The following is a 19,004-nucleotide window of genomic DNA, read 5'->3' as shown; positions in this document are numbered from 1 at the left end:
ACTTCTCGGATAATTATACTTGTTTAGTTCGAAACGCGAAGAGGTACGGGGTAGATAGCTCGGCACCAAGATCCATGGCACCAAGCCCCTGCCACATCGTCACCCGCGTCAGCAGCTGCGCATAGACCTTGGCGTCAGGATCACTGGCGCCGAGACGTTGTAGCTTGGCGTCAGCGTGGATGACGTCAAGCTAAGGGTTCATTTTTGGAATTGATCCCGTCAGGAATTTATTTATGAGAATCTTTCGAAAAAGAGCTAAAAAAAAAAAAGTCAGGAAAGACGGCAGGTACAACACTACAACAGGGAGCTGAATGAAAATATTTGGGGGTTTTATGTCAATATTCGGATCGCGATCCAATTTATTTGGATCGCGATTAATATCGCGATCGGGACTGCAGTCTACGATGATACGGGCCACTCGTAGCCGTTAGATCTAGGTTGGGCGGTCCAGATCGGGGTCAACATAGTTGGCTCCAACGACCAGACCGCGAGCTTCTGCCGATCTCCTCCATGGCGGCCGCCGGCCGGCCAACAGCGTCGGGCCATCGACGAGCGCCTCGCTCGGCGACCCCGCGCGCCTCCCATGTGGTCGAACGTGACCTCGAGGTCCACCATGAGCGACGTGTCGTGCGCCCAGAAGAGCTTGATTTCGGAGACCCTGGTCAGCTTCTGCCCCAGATTCCCCGGTGGCCGACGGCATTCTTGTGGCTGGCTGATCTACTAGTCCGAGCTACTTGGCGGAAGAAGCCAACTGAGAAAATGCAAAGCTGCTCTCGTATCTGAGAATTCTTCTCTTCCAGACGCTTGCCATCTAGCCATCCCGCGCACCGGCGTGATCAGAGAGCTCGAAGAACAGCGCCTGCGAGGAAACCGCGACACCCGCGAGATGGCGCATGGCGATGAACTGACGGCCCGGGGAAGGAGCCTTGGGGATGCGTGCGTCGTGGCAGTTCATGGCGAATGATCTCCGGGACGAAGCGCTAGGGCCTACAGCCTGTTGGCTTCAGCTTATTCAGTCGGCTTATCAGCCACCAAATAGTATTTTCCTTTCACAACAAATCAGCCGTTTCAGCTTTTCAGCCGGCTTATAAGCTGAAGCGAACAGATCCTAGGTGGCAGTTGACAGCTGTGTTGTGCGAGCCAGCGCAGAGAGGAGAGGAGATTCGAAAATGATTCGGTACACCCACCGATCTCATCTACTCCCTCCGTTGCAAATCACGTCATTTCAATTTATTTTTAAATCAAATCATTTATATTTGATAGAGGATCACTATAAAAATATATTTAATGAAGAAACTAATGTATCACAAATGTTTTGTACTTTATTATATAAATTTGGTGAAATGGATATATTTTAACTTTGTAATAAAGTTGAAATTACATATAATTTAGAACGGAGGGAGCAGTAAATGATCCAGTGATCCTAAGGGGGTGTTTGGATATCAGGGGCTAAACTTTAACCCTGTCACATCGGATGTTCGGATGCTAATTAGGAGAACTAAACATTAGCTAATTACAAAACTAATAGCAGAACCCCTAGGCTAAATCGCGAGACGAATCTATTAAGCCTAATTAATCCATCATTAGCGAATGGTTACTGTAGCACCACATTGTCAAATCATGAACTAATTAGGCTTAATAGATTCATTTTGCGATTTAGTCTAGGAATTGTGCAATTAGTTTTATAATTAGCTTTTTTTAATACTCCTAATTAGTGTCAAACATATGATGTGATAGAGCTAAAATTTATCCGGACACCCAAAACACCTGCGGAGGCAGCTACTGCGGCTGGGATGCGAGCGCTGGACGCGACACGCCGAGGACAGGGAGTCAAATCAATCGATGAGCTTGCCTGCCAGGGCGGCAGCCTTTGCGTTGATGGTGCAAAAGGGCTCTCCGGTCTCCGCCTGACCGCCTCTAGCCTCCGCTCGGCTCCGGGCCTCCGGCCATGGCGCGGCAGCCTTTCAGCAGACCCATCCTGCGGTGCCAAAGGAAGTCAGAGCCTACAGGAGTGGAGGAGCACTTGAATGGCAACAAAACCAACCTGTCCCCGCCCGGGCGATGCGGGCCGGCTGTGGCAGTACCTCAGCTGCTGCGATGCGAGAAGCGGTCGCCTCGCCAGGCCTTACCTACTGCTCGCTATCACATTTCTCCTTTTTCGTCCTAATGGACAGGCGACTCAATTGCAAAGGAATACGTATAATTTGATTTGTTGAAATCAAATCAAAATTTACGAGAACCAAAGGCATAGATAAACAAAGCACGTGGGTATCGATGGACAAGGTTTGGCACGTCCCGCCACGACTCCCAACCATGCGGAGCTAGAATTTTCATTCTTCTTGAACGAAAAGGCTGGCAGCTAGGCTCCAGCAACCACAACTAGTTCCAATTCTGAGCAGCAGTAGCCAGCAAGTGATCAACCAGTGAATCCCTGACTCTACAACCGGGCCGGCATCTCACGGCAAGATCCACCCAACCACTTAGAAACCAAGCACCACTGGCATCTCAGATTCTAACTAGTTCCACTCAGGTTACGATCAACGAAGAACTTTTCGAGCAAAATCACACCCAAAAAGGATAAAGGCAACAAACAGCAGTTACATGGAGCAGTGAGTCGCTCAAGAGCATCTAGTAGCATAGCATTGCGGTTCAGGCCACTGAAATCAAGCATGGTCCTGGTCCGGGTCACAATCTGACGATCGAGTACAGCTCCGCCATAGATATAGCGACGATTCATCAAACCATACAGATAAGTAACATATGGTGGTCCAACAGCATGCCATACCCCACCCAAAACATGTCATCATGCCATAATAACTTGAGTTCAGCACCGCTAACTAAACCTGGATCAAAGGGCAAGATTGTATTAGTTGGTTCAGGAGAGTTGACATTAGTTAGTGCAAATGTACAATTGTACTCCTGCATGCATGATGTGGGAGTGTAGAAAGAGCAAACCGAGATCAATTATGTACGGTGAGATGAGTTTACCTAGGAAATTAAACAGCTGCAGACCCTTGCTCCTCAGCTCATTGTTTGACTGCCATCCTGGAGATGCCGACCAAGTGGTAATCCCCAGGCATTGGCCGGTACGGTGGTGCTCCAGTTGGTTCAGGAGAGCTGATGTCACTCGACCAGTTCCCTGGCCCTTCAATGAAAATCAATTAACACTTGTCAGCATAATAACACTGCATTGAGCAAATCTGAATTTCTGATGGGTCAATCGCAAATCATTATTTGGATAGACCTAGTTAACTACTCTTTGTGCAAGGTATATATATCTACTAGCAGCTGGAAACAAGTTCAAAGCAAATGTGTGAAGGAAGATGCAATGGCTGCCCCGTTAACAAAGATGCTCAGTGCTACAAGTAAAAATAAAACATTACAATAATTACATACAACTAAGAACAGCGAGTGTGCACATATTCTACAAATAACTAGTGATCTCAACTTGTGATCCCAAAATTAGTCCAGATCACACACGTAAGGAAAATGTATTTGCCATCTAACTTATCCGACCATATATACGACTACGATGTAAACATAAAGCACTTTAATCGCATAGAAACCACAATTTCATCATTTTTGTTTTGGCTGTTGCTCTCTGATCAGTTGACAAGCCGAAAATGTTGTAATAAAATTGGGCTGCGTGCTTTGTAGATGCCGAAGACAATTCTTTTTTCTAAAATCATAGGAAGCACAAGGCAAACGTACGCATGTCCTACAATTAACTAGTCTCAGCCTGTGTAGACATCAACACTAGTACACTAGTCTAAAAGCACGCCCAACTGGAGAACAGAATACTAGTATCTTAGCATCAACATTAAGAATTGTCACCACAATTTATACACTCTGACCATACAAGGTGTAAAGTACAATAAATCAACGTACAATTTGTATTATCCGATCATCAAGAGAATAAATTTTGGATCCCTGCAAAGAGCCCAAGACATTTGCACAGATATCTTGAACATGAGCACATCAAAGAGAATTTTGCAGAGTTGAGGGCTACGTGTCGGTTGTCAGTGTATTCGGAAGACACAGGCGTGTGATCAATCAAAAGTCAACACATTTAAGTGATACAGGAAGAAGATAACACTACCATATTCACATACGAATTGAGCACAATGAGAGTAAACATATTCTACAAATAACTAGTGATCGCAACCTGTGATTAAGAAATTAGTCTATCACACATGTGCAGGAAAAGGAATTGTCCAACTCGATACAACCATATACGACTACAACGCAAACATTTTAGTCACCTAAGGTTTTCCTGTCCTATAAATAGCTAGTCTCAACTTGTGTAAACGTCCACAAGATAAGCTAGTATAATAGTACACCACTGTGGGGAATACTAGCATCTCAGCACCAAATATTGAGAGAAAATATGTCAGCACAATCTATACACACCAACCATATGAAGCATACACTACAATGATCGAAAATGTAATTTTTTTAGGGCGATCGAAAATGTAATTAATATTGAACTTAAGCACATAAGAGAATTTTGCAGAGAATAATGTAACCTGTAACTACGAATTGCGAAACATCTACAACTGGCAGAATATGTCGACCAAACATGCAAGAACTAGAAGTATTTCTGTCGGTTGTACGTGAAATGCTGTAGCGGGCAGAGGCCACCGATTAATGAAGCCAACTCTGAAGCAGCAGAGCCAGAGATGTGATGAGGTACGTACCTGAGGAGACCGCACGCGGCAGCTCCCAAGCGCGGATGAAGCGATTGGCGATGGGGTAGTCGCGGGGAGGCGCCACCAGATGGTAGCAGTCGCACTCGACAACCTTGCGGGCACGCACGTCGACGCCGAAGAGGTGGTCCTTCAGCAAGAAGTAGACGACGGCTGGGTTGTGGGGGTGGATGAGCGCGAGCACGGGGGGCTGCTTTTGAAGGCCGGTGGCCTTGTAGGTGTCGTCGGCCCAGATGTCGGCGAAGGTGGCCTCGTGCTCCAGCGTCCACTCCGTGGCGTCGGCGTCGGGCAGGGTCCAGACCGTGACCTTGTTGGGGGCGCCTCCGCGGCGGTAGGTGTTGACGAAGCGCAGCTTGCCGGCGCTGACCCCGACGTAGCGGAACATGTCCAGCACTCCGCCGGCCTCCCTGTACCCGAGCAAGCAAGACCGGGGGAGCGGCAGGAAGCGGAGCACGGGGTCGTCGGCGAAGGGGTCGGCGGTGATGATGCCCCAGGAGTAGTCGACCCACCAGAGCCTGCCGTGGTGGGCGAGCGTGCAGATCGGCGCCAGGGGCCGCGGCGGGAGCGGGTAGTGCACGCTCTTGATGACCCACTCGCCGAAGTCGGAGAAGTAGCAGCGGAGGCTGGCCTTGTCGCGGCCGAACATGGGCACGAGCTCAGCAACCATGTAGCGGCCGCCGCCGCCGGGGCAGGCGACGAGGCCGACGAGCGCCTGGTGCTCGATGGTCTCCTGCGGGCGGGGGTCCGGGAGGCGGAACGCGGAGCCGGTGGCGGCGTCGAGGACGAAATAGCGCGGCTTGGAGTCCCGCCAGTGGAAGGACTGGTGGCCCGGGCGGTCGATGTCGACGCGGGTGAGCGGGGCGGCGAGGATGGCCGAGAGGAGGAGCAGGCCCGAGGGGTCCGCGGCGAGCACGAACGGGAAGTTCTTCGGCGTGGGGCGGTCCGGGAAGACGCGCTGGGAGACGGTCAGGCGCGACATGCGCGGGGGCGCTGCGAGCGCGAGCGACAGGTCGGCGGCCTCGGCTCCGCCGCCGCTGCCCTGGACGACGCGCGGGATGCTGCCGAGGATGACCCACGGGGACCTCGGCGGCGGGGCGGCGGGGTCGTCGGTGGGGGTGGAGCGCGGCGGGGACGCCATCTGAGGATGATCTGCGGTGGTGCCGTGGTGGTGGTGGTGCTGCTGCTGGGGCGTCGCGCGAGGGGAAGGAGGGTTTTGCTTGGGGTAGTTGCCACTTGCGAGTGGCCAAAGAGGCGAGCGCCGTGGCGGCGGCGGCGGCAGCGAGGGTTTTGCTTGCTTCTGCTGGATGGATGCCGCAGCAGCCGCGACAAGGGACTGGGCCACTAGCGAGTGGGGACCCACAAGAAAGCGAGCGTGAAGCCATGGGACAGCTGGCGCTCGGTTTAAAAGTTGAAAACCAAAGGAAACAAGCAGTAAAAGAACAACTATTTTCGTGTTTGCATTTCCTATTTCCTAATCAGGAATTCAGGATGGATTATGGGAACCAAAAACGAGCACGGATATATGGGTATAAGAAAAACGGATATATGGATTATGGGAACCAAAAACGGGCACGGATTTTGAAACAACCGGTGCATGCACACTGACATAGTGGTATAGCTTGCCACTTTGCTGAGAAAAATCTACTTCCTAAATGTTTATAGTACTGCTACTTATAAATCTCCTATGCTACTTTCTAGATCTTGAAGCTTCCCGGTTGCAATTGCCGCTGCTCTTGTATTAGGTCAACTAGGGCAATGAGGTTGGACCCTTGAAGGAATTGGGATACTGCTTTATTATGTCTTTCACAGCAAAAAAATAAAAGGGGGATATTATAAGGATTTTCTCGTTATAACATGGAATTCTATAAAAATAGGTGCGAAAATAGCTTCTTTGACTGTGATCCGCCTCCCGACCACTCCATTATGTACTTTCCATGACTTTTAGTCATAGTAGGATTGAAATAAAATTTTGGTTTGATTTCCGGTGCGTGATCTCCGGTACGAAGCGCTATCTAGATCAGCTTTTGCAGGCGGGTGAGCCGCGCGCGCGGCCGAGGCGGCGGCGACGAGCCGTGGTGTTTTGTCGTCGTTTGGCGACCGCGGAGAGGACAGATGACTGATGCCTCGGCGCCGCGACTACGCGAGCGCCAGCCACTCAGACAGGGAGAGAGTAATGATCGTCCTTCTCGGGTGCCTCTCGCTGGCCGCCGGCCGGTCGGCAGGGGCCAAGCCGCCAAGGGCAGGCCGCCGGGCTGCAGCTCCGGCCGGCCAGGGCAGCCTTTGAATTGACCGTGCAAATGGACTCCGGCCAATGGCCATGGCGCGGAGCATTAATGCCAACAAAAACAACCTGCCCGTCCGGGCAATCCGGTCCGGCCATGACGAGGGGAGACGGGCAGACTGCTACCTGACTGCCTCGGCTGTTGCGATCGGGCAACGCCGCTCTTCACTCTTCGCGGCTGCGACTACTTTTCTCTTCTTTTTTCCATTTCGGAAATTCGACTGCAAAGGAATTTTCATGTGTTGATGGCAAGTCAAATTTCGCGCGAACCAAACGGCATGAACAGGCTCGGTTCAAATTCTCAGCTGCGGCAAGTGAATGCCCGGCTCAACAACGGACTGGCGGCGTCCACATCTTCGCTCTTCAGGATATATCACTACACACAATTCAGCGCTGAACAACCAGATACTGAACTTGCATCTCATACTGAACAAACAACTTCTCGAGCTAACTCGCACGAGAAAATATAAAAGCTTGGAACAACGTAGAATAGCCCTGCGGTTCAAGTCACTGAAAATCGAGCATGATCCAGGTTACACCCGGATAATCGGGTAGTGTTCCATACAGATAAAGCTAAGTAGCATTCCAAATTACCAACCCAAAAAACGTCATCACACCAAAAATACATGACTCCAGTGCTGCTAAACCTGGATCAAAGGATATTTCGGCAAGAGCAAAAACATCAGTACGCCTGCAGCATCTATGATGTGTGCGAGGGTTGTATGTAGGGAAACAGAAATCAAACATGTGAGGAGGAAATGGTGAGTTCACCTTGGGAATTAAACCGCTTCAAACCCTTGCTCCTCGTCGGCTCATCCTATGAACGTCATCCTGGTGTTGCCCACCAAATGGTAATCCCTAGGCCTTGGCCGAGATGGTGGTGCTTCAGCTGGTTCAGACGAGCCGATGTCACTCGACCAATTGCCTAGCCCTTCAAGGAAAAACCATCACTAGTAAAAAACACAGCACAAGGCACAAGGCAGTAGTATGCAAATCTGGATTTCTCTCCGTCACTATTTGGATAGCCTAATTACTAATACTAGCTCTTTGTGCAAAATAGATACATCTTCTAGCAACAGAAAACAAGTTCAAAGCAAATGTGTGCAGGAAGATGCAATAGCTGTCTAATTGTGATCAGATGCTAAGCGATACAGTAAGAGTTGACAAGTACAATATTAACATACACAGCACAGTGAGAGTACACATTCTACAAATAACTACTGACCTCAGGTTCTCAACTTGTGATCAACAAATTAGTCTATAATCTAGATGTTCGTCACCACTCAATCCAAATATATATACAACTAAGGCATAAACATTTTATTTACATGGAGCACACAGCATAATCTTACAAATATGTAGTTTGAACTGGTGGCAAACTCCAACAATAATAATAAACTTGTCTAATAGCACACACCGAGTGGAGAATACAAGGATCTAAGAATCAATTTCTGAAAGAAATTATGACAGCCCATTCCAAGTCTCCAACCATATGAGGAATATAGCGCAAAATGCTGACATGTAATCGGTATAGCTCATTTTTTAGATAATGATCGTTATAGTTCATAAAGTGCGTCACTATGGGACACATTGCCAATGGTACATCAATCAATACTTCTCAAAGTACATCAAAACAAGGCACTATGCAAATATGTATTCTCTGTCAGGCCAATTACAAAATAAAGCTCAATCACTGTTTGGATAGCCCTGGTTATATACTCTCTGTCCAAGTTGTTGATCGAACTTGTTCGAAAGAAATGTGTGTATGGAGATGCAATGGCTTTCTAATTGACTAGATGCTAAGTGATACAAGTAAGAGTTAAATTTGCAATATTCATACATACTAATTGAGCACAGTGAGAGTACACATATTCTACAAGTAACCAGTAGTGATCTCATAGCTTGTAAAGTGTGAATCTGTGATTAAGAAAAATAGTTTAGATAAAACATTGTGTAGGAACAAGCATTGGACGCCATCTAACTCCATCCAGCAACAATATATACAACTAAGGTAAACATTTTATTCACATATGAAGCACACAGCGAACGTTCGGCGAATATCCTATAAATAACGTGTCGCAACATGCGGAAACATCAAACTTAATAAGCTAGTCTAATAGCACACACAACTGGGGAGTATACTAGTATCTCAGCATCAGATTTTGGGAGAAAATATATCAGCATAATTTATACACTCAAATAATATGTCATACGGTACCATAAATCCATATGTAACTGGTACTACAAATCATCATGTGACCCCTTGCCAAAAACACTAGCGTATATCTTGGACTCCCATGAAAGTGAATTTTGCACACAAAAAATGTAACTTTTATCCCTGAACAAACATCTACAACTGGGGAATGCATCGATCGATCCATGAACGAGAGAGTATACTCCATGTCAGTTGTATGTAAGTGAATGCAGGACGAACATCCATAAAAAATAATTCTGAACCAACAGAGGAAGAGATGAGACGAGGGATCAGAACTGTATGTACCTGAGAAGACCATTGGCGGCAGCTCCCAAGCCCGGACGAATCGGTTGGCGATGCCGTAGTTGCGGGGAGGCGCCACTAGATGGTAGCGGTCGCACTCGACAACCTTGCTTGCACGCACGTCGACGGCGAAGAGGTGATCCTTCAGGAAGAAGTAGACGACGGCGGGGTTGTGCGGGTGGATGAGAGCGAGAACGGGGACCTTCTTGGGGAGGCCGGTGGCCTTGTAGGTGGCGTCGGCCCAGATGTCGGCGAAGCTGGCCTTGTGCTCCAGCGTCCACTCCGTGGCGTCGGCGTCGGGCAGGGTCCAGACGGTGACCTTCTTGGAGGCGCCTAAGCGGCGGTACATGTCGACGAAGCGCAGCTTGCCGGCGCTGACCCCAACGTAGCGGAACTTGTCGAGCACGCCCCAGCCTTCCCTGCTCTTGAGCACGCAGGCCCGGGGGAGCTCGACGAAGCCGAGCACGGGGTTGTCGGCGCAGGGGTCGGCGTTGATGATACCCCAGGAGTAGTCGGCCCACCAGAGCTTGCCCTGGTGGGAGATCGTGCAGAGCGGCGCCAGTGGCCGCGCCGGGAGCGGGTAGTGCACGCTCTTGTTGACCCACTCGCCGAGGTCGGATGAGAAGCAGCGGAGGTCTGCCTCGTCGGTGCCGATGAGAGGCAGGAGCTCGGCGACCATGTAGCTGCCGGGGCGGGCGAGGACCCCGACGAGCGACTGGTGCTCGATGGGCTCCTGCGGCTCCGGGTCCGGGAGGCGGAACGCGGAGCCCGTTGTGGCGTCGAGGACGAAGAAGCGCGAGTCGTAGTCCCGCCACTCGAAGGACTGGTTGCCCGGGCGGTCGATGTCGACGCGGGTGCGCGGGGCGGCGAGGATGGCCGAGAGGAGGAGCAGGCCCGAGGGGTCCGCGGCGAGGAGGAACGGGAAGTTCTGCGGCGTGGGGCGGTCCGGGAAGACGCGCTCGGAGACGGCCAGGCGCGACACCCGCGGGGGCGCGGCGAGCGCCAGCGACACGTCGGTGGCCTCGGCGCCGCCGCCGCCCTGGGCGACGCGCGGGATGCTGCCGAGGATGACCCACGAGGACCTCGGCGGCGCGGCGGCGAGGTCGTCGGAGGTGGAGGAGCTCCGCGGCGACGCCATCTGAGGGTGATCTGCGGTGGTGGTGGTGCCGCCGCAGCTGTGGCCTCGCGCGAGGAGGGTGAGGGTTTTGGTTGGGGTACTTGCGAAATGCGAATGGTGGAGCGGTGACTGGTGTGCGCCCGCCGCGCGGGCGGCGGCAGCGAGGGTTTTGCCGTTGCCTTTGCAAAGGGAATCGCCGAATCGAGCCAAAGTATCTCGTGCTGGAGACACAAGAAAGCAAGCTGCAAGCCTGCAAGCGTATTGACCCTGTCCGTGCAAATTTTGAATCCCTTCCTCGGCTTGGTGTCATGGGAAAAGCAATAGTAGATTTTATCATTTTACTGCATGGAATAACCTAATTTGTTCGTTTAGCTTTTGAATAAAGTTAGTTTTTCTCAAACTATTTTAATTGGTATAATCTACTCCAGTGGGATTCTTCAGTTGTCATTATTTCTTTCACGCGTACGTAAGTTGAGTTTCAAGTTGTCACGAAAAAAGAGTTTTAAGTTCAATTTTATAGGATGGCATATGACATAATGTCCCATGTTAGAAAACACTTATGACTTTTTCTTACAGTTTTGTATCCTAGCGTCATATGGTGCTAGACGCTCCTAACATATTAAACAATTACCAAATTTCTTAACATATTTCTCAAACATTATTTATGATTTTTTTTGTGATTACTCAAAATTCGAACTTAAAACACAGAATGTGCACACAAAGAAAATAAAATCGTTAAGAGGATAGATTGGACCAGTGTAGGTATTTATTACTGAGTCAGCAGTTTATTAAGGAAGCAAGAGCAAACAAATTGAAACGCTCTGAATTTCTGATAGTAGAGTGGGATTTTTACTTGATTTATTTTGTACCATTTGTATCCACATTTTTTTTATTCATTGACTTGTCATCCCTGCATCTCAATTAATTTTTTTCCGAAACCCTGAGCTGTTTGCTAATGTTTGAGCTCAGGCATGAACGTTGGCATGTTTGTTATTTTTTAGAGTAAAGTACATAGGCGGTACTCAAACTTGCACAGTTGTATCAAGCCGATCCACGAACTCACCAAGTATGTCACTGCGGTCTCTAATCACTGTTTGGGTCTCATTAAGGTCCAATCGGTGTTAAAAAGTGATTAGTGCCGATGTTGTATGCCAGCGTGGACATTTGACGTGGACAGGGCAGCCGAGTCAGCAATCAAAAATGCAAAAGACCCCTCGTCTCTTGGGCGCTCTAGTTCCTGACCATTCCCATCTCTTCATTTTCCTTGTCGCTTTGGGAGGCGGCGGAGTCGAAGGCGGCGTGGCGCTGGTAGCGATCACCGTCCACCAGATCGAGAGGGTGAAGTGGAAGCCAGATCGAGCGGCAGCGGCGCTGGAGAAGTTTGTCGCCTTTCTGGACAAGGATGGTGGTGCGATTGCGGCGCAAAGGGAAGGCAGAACCTGTGTATGGTGAGTTGATCGAGCCTTAATCTGAGATTACAGTTCTTCGATTAGGTAGTGATTTTGTAGTCATAGGACATTTGTGGGATGAAGACTTGTATTTTCCATGTCTGGATGTCGATTTGGGGGGATTTCTAGGGTTTTGGCCAATCAGTAAAGATGTTCTTTTTTGCGCACAATGTAGGTGAAGGTCGGGAAGAGTTCACAGTCGAGCTTCACCATGGGTTTTTTTTGTTGGATATGGTAATCTGCGTTCGTACGTGGATGGAAAGATAGACTGGTTCGATAATGTGTTGAGTCAAACACCTGGTCATTGTTATAGTTTGGGAACTTTCAGGAATAGTTAGGATACAAAATTGACCCAAGTTTGAAGATTTATTGGCTTTTACCAGGGAAAACTTTAGCGGATGGGCTTAGAATCATAGCCGGGGACCATGATATCAATGTGATAGCATCTGTTGTTGAGAGATACAAGATATTGGTTGTGTATTTCGACCATGATGATAATATTGGAGGTCTTGATTGGGATGATATAGTTGTCAATCCAGTATCACCGTTGCCAAAGGTAATTACCCCTCACAAAGTTAAAGTTGCGAAGTGTAAAACTCGTGAGAAGCTCCCTATTTTCTACGCTGACATTAGAAATAGGAAGGTTGAGCAAGATGTTGGTACTTCAGAAAATGAGGAGGAAAGTGACAGTGATAGCGAGTATGATAATTTTGTGGACAGTGACTATGACTTGAAGGATGAAGATGATGACCTATTTGAGGAGCATGTCGATGATGATGTGGGAGAGCAGTTGATAGGAAAAGGGAACAAGAAAGCAAAAGGAAGCATGTCGATTATGATGTAGGAGAGCAGATAATGAGAACAAGGTTGGTAGGCCACCAAAGTCAAGGAAAAAGGCACCTCATGAAGTGCAAGGTCCAAATGGCCTAAAATTGTCAAGGCATGGAGTCACCATCCACTGCAGATATTGCACAGAAGCAAGTCATAATAGTGGAGGGTGCAAATTGAAAAAAATGGATTTCAGCTCTAGAGATGCAAAGAACCTTGTTGCAAATACCAGAGCCAGACTATAAGAGGAGGCTGAACAAGCAGCTGTTCAATCAGCTAATATTGTTTCTCATGGATACCAACCAGATGATGTTAGCCAGAGTACAAGCAATGTTCCTATCAACTAGGTAAATTTCTTGCTAAGCTTATTTTCCAGGTTCAATGAAATGCTCTGACTCTCATGGTTACATTTTGTAGGATGGTAGTGAACAAGTCCAAGTTGAGGTAATCACACAAGCAAGCACAACCATGTTAAGTCAAATGACAGAAGAGGTAACTTACTAACTGACCATGTCACAACCATTGCTTTAACCCAATTGACACAAATGGTTAACTTACAAACTGACTATGTCACCTACAGGAAACTCAGGGTGTTTCTTCACTTTCACAACCTGTTGGACCATTGCCAGACAGTCAATTCATTGCTTCCAACCAATTGACCCAAAGACCAGTGGAACTGACTATCACCTCCAAGGCAGGGAAGGCAAGACTTGCAAAGAAGAGGAAGGTCAACAGCAAGTCTGCAGCAGCCAAGAAGAGGAAGAATTGAAAGTGATAGTGAAATAGAGCTTTTGTGGAAGACAGATCATGTTCTGACTTGCCCTTAGTTTAAGTAATCCAATTTAAGCATCCATGTAATATGTGAAATGCTGTTATGGGTTATTAAGCATGTGGATGCTTTCTTAACTGAATTATGGTCATGAGTTACAATATGGCTCTCAGCTTTTATTATGCCTGTTTTCTTCTGTTCCAAATGTGAACGTTGTTTCCTGTGCATGCTGCTTTTGGCTAACAAATTGGGATGCAAAGTGCCTTATTTTCATTGATCCATTTAAGAGAAACACACATACATGATACATATTTCACATCCTCGTACTAGCATACACATTCCACATCACTCCACACACACAAACAAGGGCAATACACTTCAAAAGCAGAACTACTTCTTTCACAATGTCTATTAATATGTTCATCTTCAGTTCCAATCAGATTACTGATCCTCACTTCTTCCCTGTTCTTGTTCTCTTCTTGTCACTGCTTCTTTTGTTCCATGGCCACCTGTAGAATTGGCAACCACGGCCATGCTACAAATCCAAAATCAAATCCCAACAAAAATGATGAAATTTGGAACCACACAAATCAAATCCCAAGAAAACCTACTCTAATCAGTACCTTCCCACCACCAGGGCACCTGTAGAACACCCGCCTCTTGTTCCCATTCTCATTGCTCTGCACCACCAGCTCCAAGACCTTGAAGCAGCTGGAATCTGTGGAGGTTATGAGAGGGATCTCAGGATTCACCTGATGCCTATTCGCTGAGGAAGAAGAGCTTGACGGTGCTGCCATGGCGATGTGGATGGAGGCAGCTGCTCAACGAAGAGGTCAGGGCGATTTGGGAGGGGAAAGACGAACAAGGAAAGGTTAGGGATTTAGATGAATGATTTTTATTTTGTTTTGGGGTTATTGTGCAAATTTACACCTGTCGCCACATAAGCATGCCACGTCGTTGCACGGTCACAGGTCCGTTTGTACATGCAGTGAGACCCAAATAGTGATTAGGGACCATAGTGACACACTTTGTGAGTTTATGGATTAGGATGACACAGCAGCGCAAGTTTGAAAACCACCCATGCATTTTACTCTATTTTTTATTGAAAGGGTAACTTGTGTCTAATAACTCTTTCAGCAAAGCTCAAGCAATATGTTATGAGCTTGTAACATAATTTCTTGGACACAAACATAATATATAAAGATGGTCTTAATTACACCAATTTGACTATCAATATATGAAGAAGTATATTGAGAGTTACATATTTAAAAAGCATTTTTCATAATGGGTCTGATAATGCTAAGTTTGTGTTATCACCCTATATAAATTCGAGATATTGATTGATAATCAAAGGTAAAGCAAAACTAAATTAGAACAAATCTAGATCAACTTTTATTATATTTGCGATGAAAGCTAGCAGGATTGTAGGAATCTGAAGGGGCTTGTGCTAGCAGAGCAGGAGTCTCATCTGTCGCGCACAATACGACTCCACTCCCTGCCGCACCAGTCGTCACATAGGTTGGGGGGATGGTGCACCGTGCTCGTGGTTGTCTGCATGATCTCCGGGACGAAGCGCAAACGATGGCGAACACCACGTCTTGGCGCCGCCGCTCATGGGCTGGTCGGCGAACGGCCGAGGGCGGCGAGGGTGAGGGAATCAAATCAATCAATCAATAAGCCTGTCGCCCTGCAGTCTGCCTGTCACCGTCCGGTCGTCAGGGGCAGGCTGCAGCTCAGCTGCTCAGGCCAGGGCAGCCTTTGAAACCATCGTGCAAAAGCAAAAGAACCCGGCACTGCGTGGAACCTTTGAAGAATCGATCCTGCTCCTGTGTGCCAGCAAAACCAGCCTCTTGGGTCCCGGCCGTCCGGGACTCCGGGTAATCCGGTGCGGCTATGCAATCAGAAACGGATGAGTCCTCTACTCCCATGGTCTTTTTTTTTCCAACCTTTTCTTTCCTTTTTTTTCTGAAAAATACCTTTTTTTATTCAACTGCAAAGGAAATTTGATTGTTGATGTTGCACCCACACCCTTACCACTACCAGCTCAGGCTCCAGCAAGATAAACCGGTTCTAAATTCTAATTCTCAACCGTAGCAAGTGGCCCAAGTGAATATCAGATTCACAACTAAGCACCACTTCCCATTTGGATCATCACACACTGGCAATTGCTCATCGCTGAATGGCAAATGGACTTGCATCCCATATTGTAGCTAGTTCTTCTCATCAGGTCACGATCAGTGAAGAACTTCCCAATCTAACTCACGTGTGTACAGAACGAAAAAGACATGAAACAGCAAGTGCAAGGAGCAAATCAGTCGCCCAAGAGCATAGATCATATCATAGCATTACGGTGCAAATCACTGAAATTAAGCATGATCCAAGTCACGCCCTGATGTTCGAGCACATTGCTCTACCAAAGCAAGGATCGATCATACCATACAGCTAAGTAAGCATAAATTAATAGGGTTGCAACAGCATGCATCCGATGAACAGAATCGGAGATGCAACAAGACACCCAAAACACATGTCACCAGCACAGAGCATGCCACACCCCAGCAAAAACATGCCATCATACCACAACTCGAGTCCAGCAGTGCTAGCTAAACCTGGATCAAACGAAAATTTGGCAGAATAAAATCATATTAGCACACCTGCATGCATGATGTGGAAAGGGTAGAATGTAGATAGAGCAGATGAAGTCAAGAAGTAGGGAATTAACAAACAGTTGCAAACCTTGCTCCTCGGGTCATCCGATGAATGTCTGCCTTGTGTTGCCGACCAAGTGGTAATCCCCGGGAGATGGCACTTCCCGGGTTGGTGGCGCTTCAGTTGGTTCTTGAGACGAGCTGATGTCAGTCGACCAATTCCCCGGATCTTCAAGGAAAATCAACCAATAATTGTAAGAACGCAACACAAGTCATTATGGAGATAAGGATTTCTGGTGCATCAATCACAATGCTTAGTCATCATCTGAATAGCCATAATTAGCTAGTCTATGTGCAAAATATGTATCTGCTAGCAGCAGGAAACAATTTCAAAGCAAATGTGTGTCTAGGAAGATGCATTGGCTGTCTAATGAACTGGAATGTTACTAACTGACATAAGAATTGAACATTACTCCCTCCGTTCCAAAATGTAGGTCGTTTTAGCTTTTCTAGATGCATAGATTTTGCTATGCACCTAAATATAGTGTTATGTCTAGATACATAGCAAAATATATGTATTTAGAAAAATCAAAACGACCTACATTTTGAAACAGAGGGAGTACTGTATATGCATACAAAGCACTGTGAGAGTACACATATTCGGCACTAACCGATTCTCAACTTGTGACCAAGAAATTAGTCTAGATAAAAAAATCTGTAAGAACAAGCATTTGCCATCCAACTCGACCAGATGATATATATGACTAAAATGAAAACAAAATTATTCACATATCAAGCACAAGACGAAACTATGCAAACAACCAGTCTCAAACTTGTAGTAAACATCACCAGTAATATCCCCAGTGGGAACATGTACTATCATCTCAGAATCAATTTTGTGAAAGGAAATTTGTCTGCATAATTTATACACACCAACCATACAATACAAGGCACAAAGGACAATAACTTGGCATATAATTGGTATTAGTGATCATCATGTGCTTCAAACAAACCATGAACTGGTTGTAAGTGAATGCAGTAGCAGGCACAGGTGAGCGCCAAGCTGGTGATCAATCAGGTGCATACTCTAATCAGGACCCCTGCCAAAAATTCTAGCTTGATCCTGAACTTGAGTAAATTGTAACCACGAACACGAAGCATTTACAAATGATGAATCTATGATCAAGCTATGAACTTGAGTAAGTAGTATTCCTAGTGAATGCCGCACGGCAGAGGCGAACACAGGTCTGCACGACGAACATCACATAATATTTCGGAGGCAAGAGAGCCACAGATGAGATGAGGCACGGTACTGTGGTACGTACCTGATGAGATCGCACGCGGCAGCTCCCAGGCGCGGATGAACCGATTGGAGATGGGGTAGTATTGGGGAGGCGCCACCAGATTGTAGCGATCGCAGTCGACAACCTTGCGGACACTCACGTCGACGGCGAAGAGGTGGCCCTCGAGGAAGAAGTAGACAACGGCGGGGTTGTGGGGGTGGATGAGCGCGAGCACGGGGGGCTCCTTGGGGAGCCCAGTCGCCTTGTAGGAGTCGTCGGCCCATATGTCGGCGAAGGTGGCCTCGTGCTCCAGCTTCCACTCCCTGGCGTCGGCGTCGGGCAGGGTCCAGACGGTGACCTTGGTGGGGTCACCGCGGCGGCGGTAGGTGTCGACGAAGCGTAGCCTGCCGGCGCTGACCCCGAGGTAGCGGAACTCGTCGAGCACACCCCAGGCCTCCCTGCACTGGAGCACGCAGCCCGGGGGGAGAGGCACGAAGCGGAGCACGGGGTCGTCGGCGAAGGGGTCGGCGGTGATGATGCCCCAGGAGTAGTCGGCCCACCAGAGCTTGCCCTGGTGGGAGATCGTGCAGATCGGCGCCAGGGGCCGCGGCGGGAGCGGGTAACGCACGCGCTTGTCGACCCACTCGCCGACGTCGGAGGAGTAGCAGCGGAGGTGGGCCTTGTCGCTCCCGATGAGCGGGAGGAGCTCGGCGACCATGAAGCCTCCGCCGCCGCCGGCGGCGCCGGGGCAGGCGACGAGGCCAACGAGCGCCTGGTGCTCGATGGTCTCCTGCGGGGCGGGGTCCGGGAGGCGGGACGCGGCGCCCGTGGCGGCGTCGAGGACGTAGTAGCGCGGGTCGGTGTCCTCCCAGTGGACCGACTGGTGGCCCGGGCGGTCGATCACGACGCGCCGCGGCGGGGTGGAGAGGATGGCCGAGAGGAGGAGGAGCCCCGAGCGGTCCGCGGCGAGCACGAACGGGAAGCTCTGCGGCGTGGGGCGGTCCGGGAACACGCGCTCGGAGACGGCCAGGCGCGACACGCGCGGGGGCGCCGCGAGCGCCAGCGACACGTCGGCGCCGGCCTCGTCGTCGGCCCCGACGCCGCCCGGCGGCGCGACGCGCGGGATGCTGCCGAGGATGACCCACGGCGACGTCCCCGGAGGGGTGGGGCCGTCGGCGGTGGGCGCCATCTGCGGAGGCTCGGTGGTGGCGGTGGTGGCGGCGGCGGCGCTGCTGTGGCGCCGCGTGGGGAGGAAGTGGGTTTTGGTCGGGCTAGCAACAGCGAGCTCCGCGCCGCCGCCGCCGGCAGCGGCAGCAGCGGCAAGCCAAGCGTAGCGAGCCGGAAATCTCATCGGGATTCCTTGGGTTTGGTGGTGGGAGCGGCGACGGAGAAGGCGAGGCGAGCCAGGGCTCCGGGAGGCAGCCGCGGAC

At 49.2% G+C, this 19,004-nt stretch overlaps 3 protein-coding genes and 2 long non-coding RNA genes across 5 annotated transcripts; 1 reads left to right on the top strand and 4 right to left on the bottom strand.

The window, feature by feature from the left end:
- Positions 1–2,552: 2,552 nt before the first annotated feature.
- LOC101765736 lies at positions 2,553–5,957 on the bottom strand. Its single transcript, XM_004974766.2, has 3 exons — positions 4,698–5,957; positions 2,989–3,145; positions 2,553–2,843 (listed from the first exon to the last, which is right to left on the bottom strand). Exons 1-2 carry the CDS (start codon positions 5,842–5,844, stop codon positions 3,027–3,029), a joined length of 1,266 nt encoding a protein of 421 aa, XP_004974823.1. The 5' UTR covers positions 5,845–5,957; the 3' UTR covers positions 2,553–2,843; positions 2,989–3,026.
- A 2,903-nt stretch (positions 5,958–8,860) lies between these two features.
- Positions 8,861–10,622, bottom strand: LOC101765327. The gene is made up of 2 exons (XM_004974765.1): positions 9,488–10,622; positions 8,861–8,904 (listed from the first exon to the last, which is right to left on the bottom strand). Exons 1-2 carry the CDS (start codon positions 10,620–10,622, stop codon positions 8,861–8,863), a joined length of 1,179 nt encoding a protein of 392 aa, XP_004974822.1.
- Positions 10,623–13,003: 2,381 nt separating this feature from the next.
- LOC111257568 lies at positions 13,004–13,740 on the top strand. Its single transcript, XR_002678068.1, has 3 exons — positions 13,004–13,224; positions 13,295–13,369; positions 13,458–13,740. It is a non-coding gene; the product is annotated as an uncharacterized LOC111257568 (long non-coding RNA).
- A 159-nt stretch (positions 13,741–13,899) lies between these two features.
- On the bottom strand, positions 13,900–14,493 carry LOC111257767. The gene is made up of 2 exons (XR_002678352.1): positions 14,270–14,493; positions 13,900–14,181 (listed from the first exon to the last, which is right to left on the bottom strand). It is a non-coding gene; the product is annotated as an uncharacterized LOC111257767 (long non-coding RNA).
- A 1,475-nt stretch (positions 14,494–15,968) lies between these two features.
- LOC101764934 lies at positions 15,969–19,004 on the bottom strand. Its single transcript, XM_004974764.2, has 3 exons — positions 17,617–19,004; positions 16,380–16,520; positions 15,969–16,252 (listed from the first exon to the last, which is right to left on the bottom strand). Exons 1-2 carry the CDS (start codon positions 18,923–18,925, stop codon positions 16,393–16,395), a joined length of 1,437 nt encoding a protein of 478 aa, XP_004974821.1. The 5' UTR covers positions 18,926–19,004; the 3' UTR covers positions 15,969–16,252; positions 16,380–16,392.

Source organism: Setaria italica, chromosome VI (assembly GCF_000263155.2).
Source record: "Setaria italica strain Yugu1 chromosome VI, Setaria_italica_v2.0, whole genome shotgun sequence".
Taxonomy (NCBI): Eukaryota; Viridiplantae; Streptophyta; class Magnoliopsida; order Poales; family Poaceae; genus Setaria; species Setaria italica.
The sequence above is the reverse complement of the archived record's forward strand: the minus strand, read 5'-3'. Positions and strand labels throughout refer to the sequence as shown.

Bases quoted from the DNA above. Each gene is read 5' to 3' on its own strand.
- LOC101765736 (XM_004974766.2), bottom strand. From the start codon at position 5,844: ATGGCGTCCCCGCCGCGCTCCACCCCCACCGACGACCCCGCCGCCCCG. The intron at 3,146-4,697 runs GTACGTACCTCA...TTTTCATTGAAG, and splicing joins GCCGCGTGCGGTCTCCTCAG to GGCCAGGGAACTGGTCGAGT.
- LOC101765327 (XM_004974765.1), bottom strand. From the start codon at position 10,622: ATGGCGTCGCCGCGGAGCTCCTCCACCTCCGACGACCTCGCCGCCGCG. The intron at 8,905-9,487 runs GTACATACAGTT...TCTTAATCACAG, and splicing joins GCCGCCAATGGTCTTCTCAG to ATTCACACTTTACAAGCTAT.
- LOC101764934 (XM_004974764.2), bottom strand. From the start codon at position 18,925: ATGAGATTTCCGGCTCGCTACGCTTGGCTTGCCGCTGCTGCCGCTGCC. The intron at 16,521-17,616 runs GTACGTACCACA...TTTTCCTTGAAG, and splicing joins GCCGCGTGCGATCTCATCAG to ATCCGGGGAATTGGTCGACT.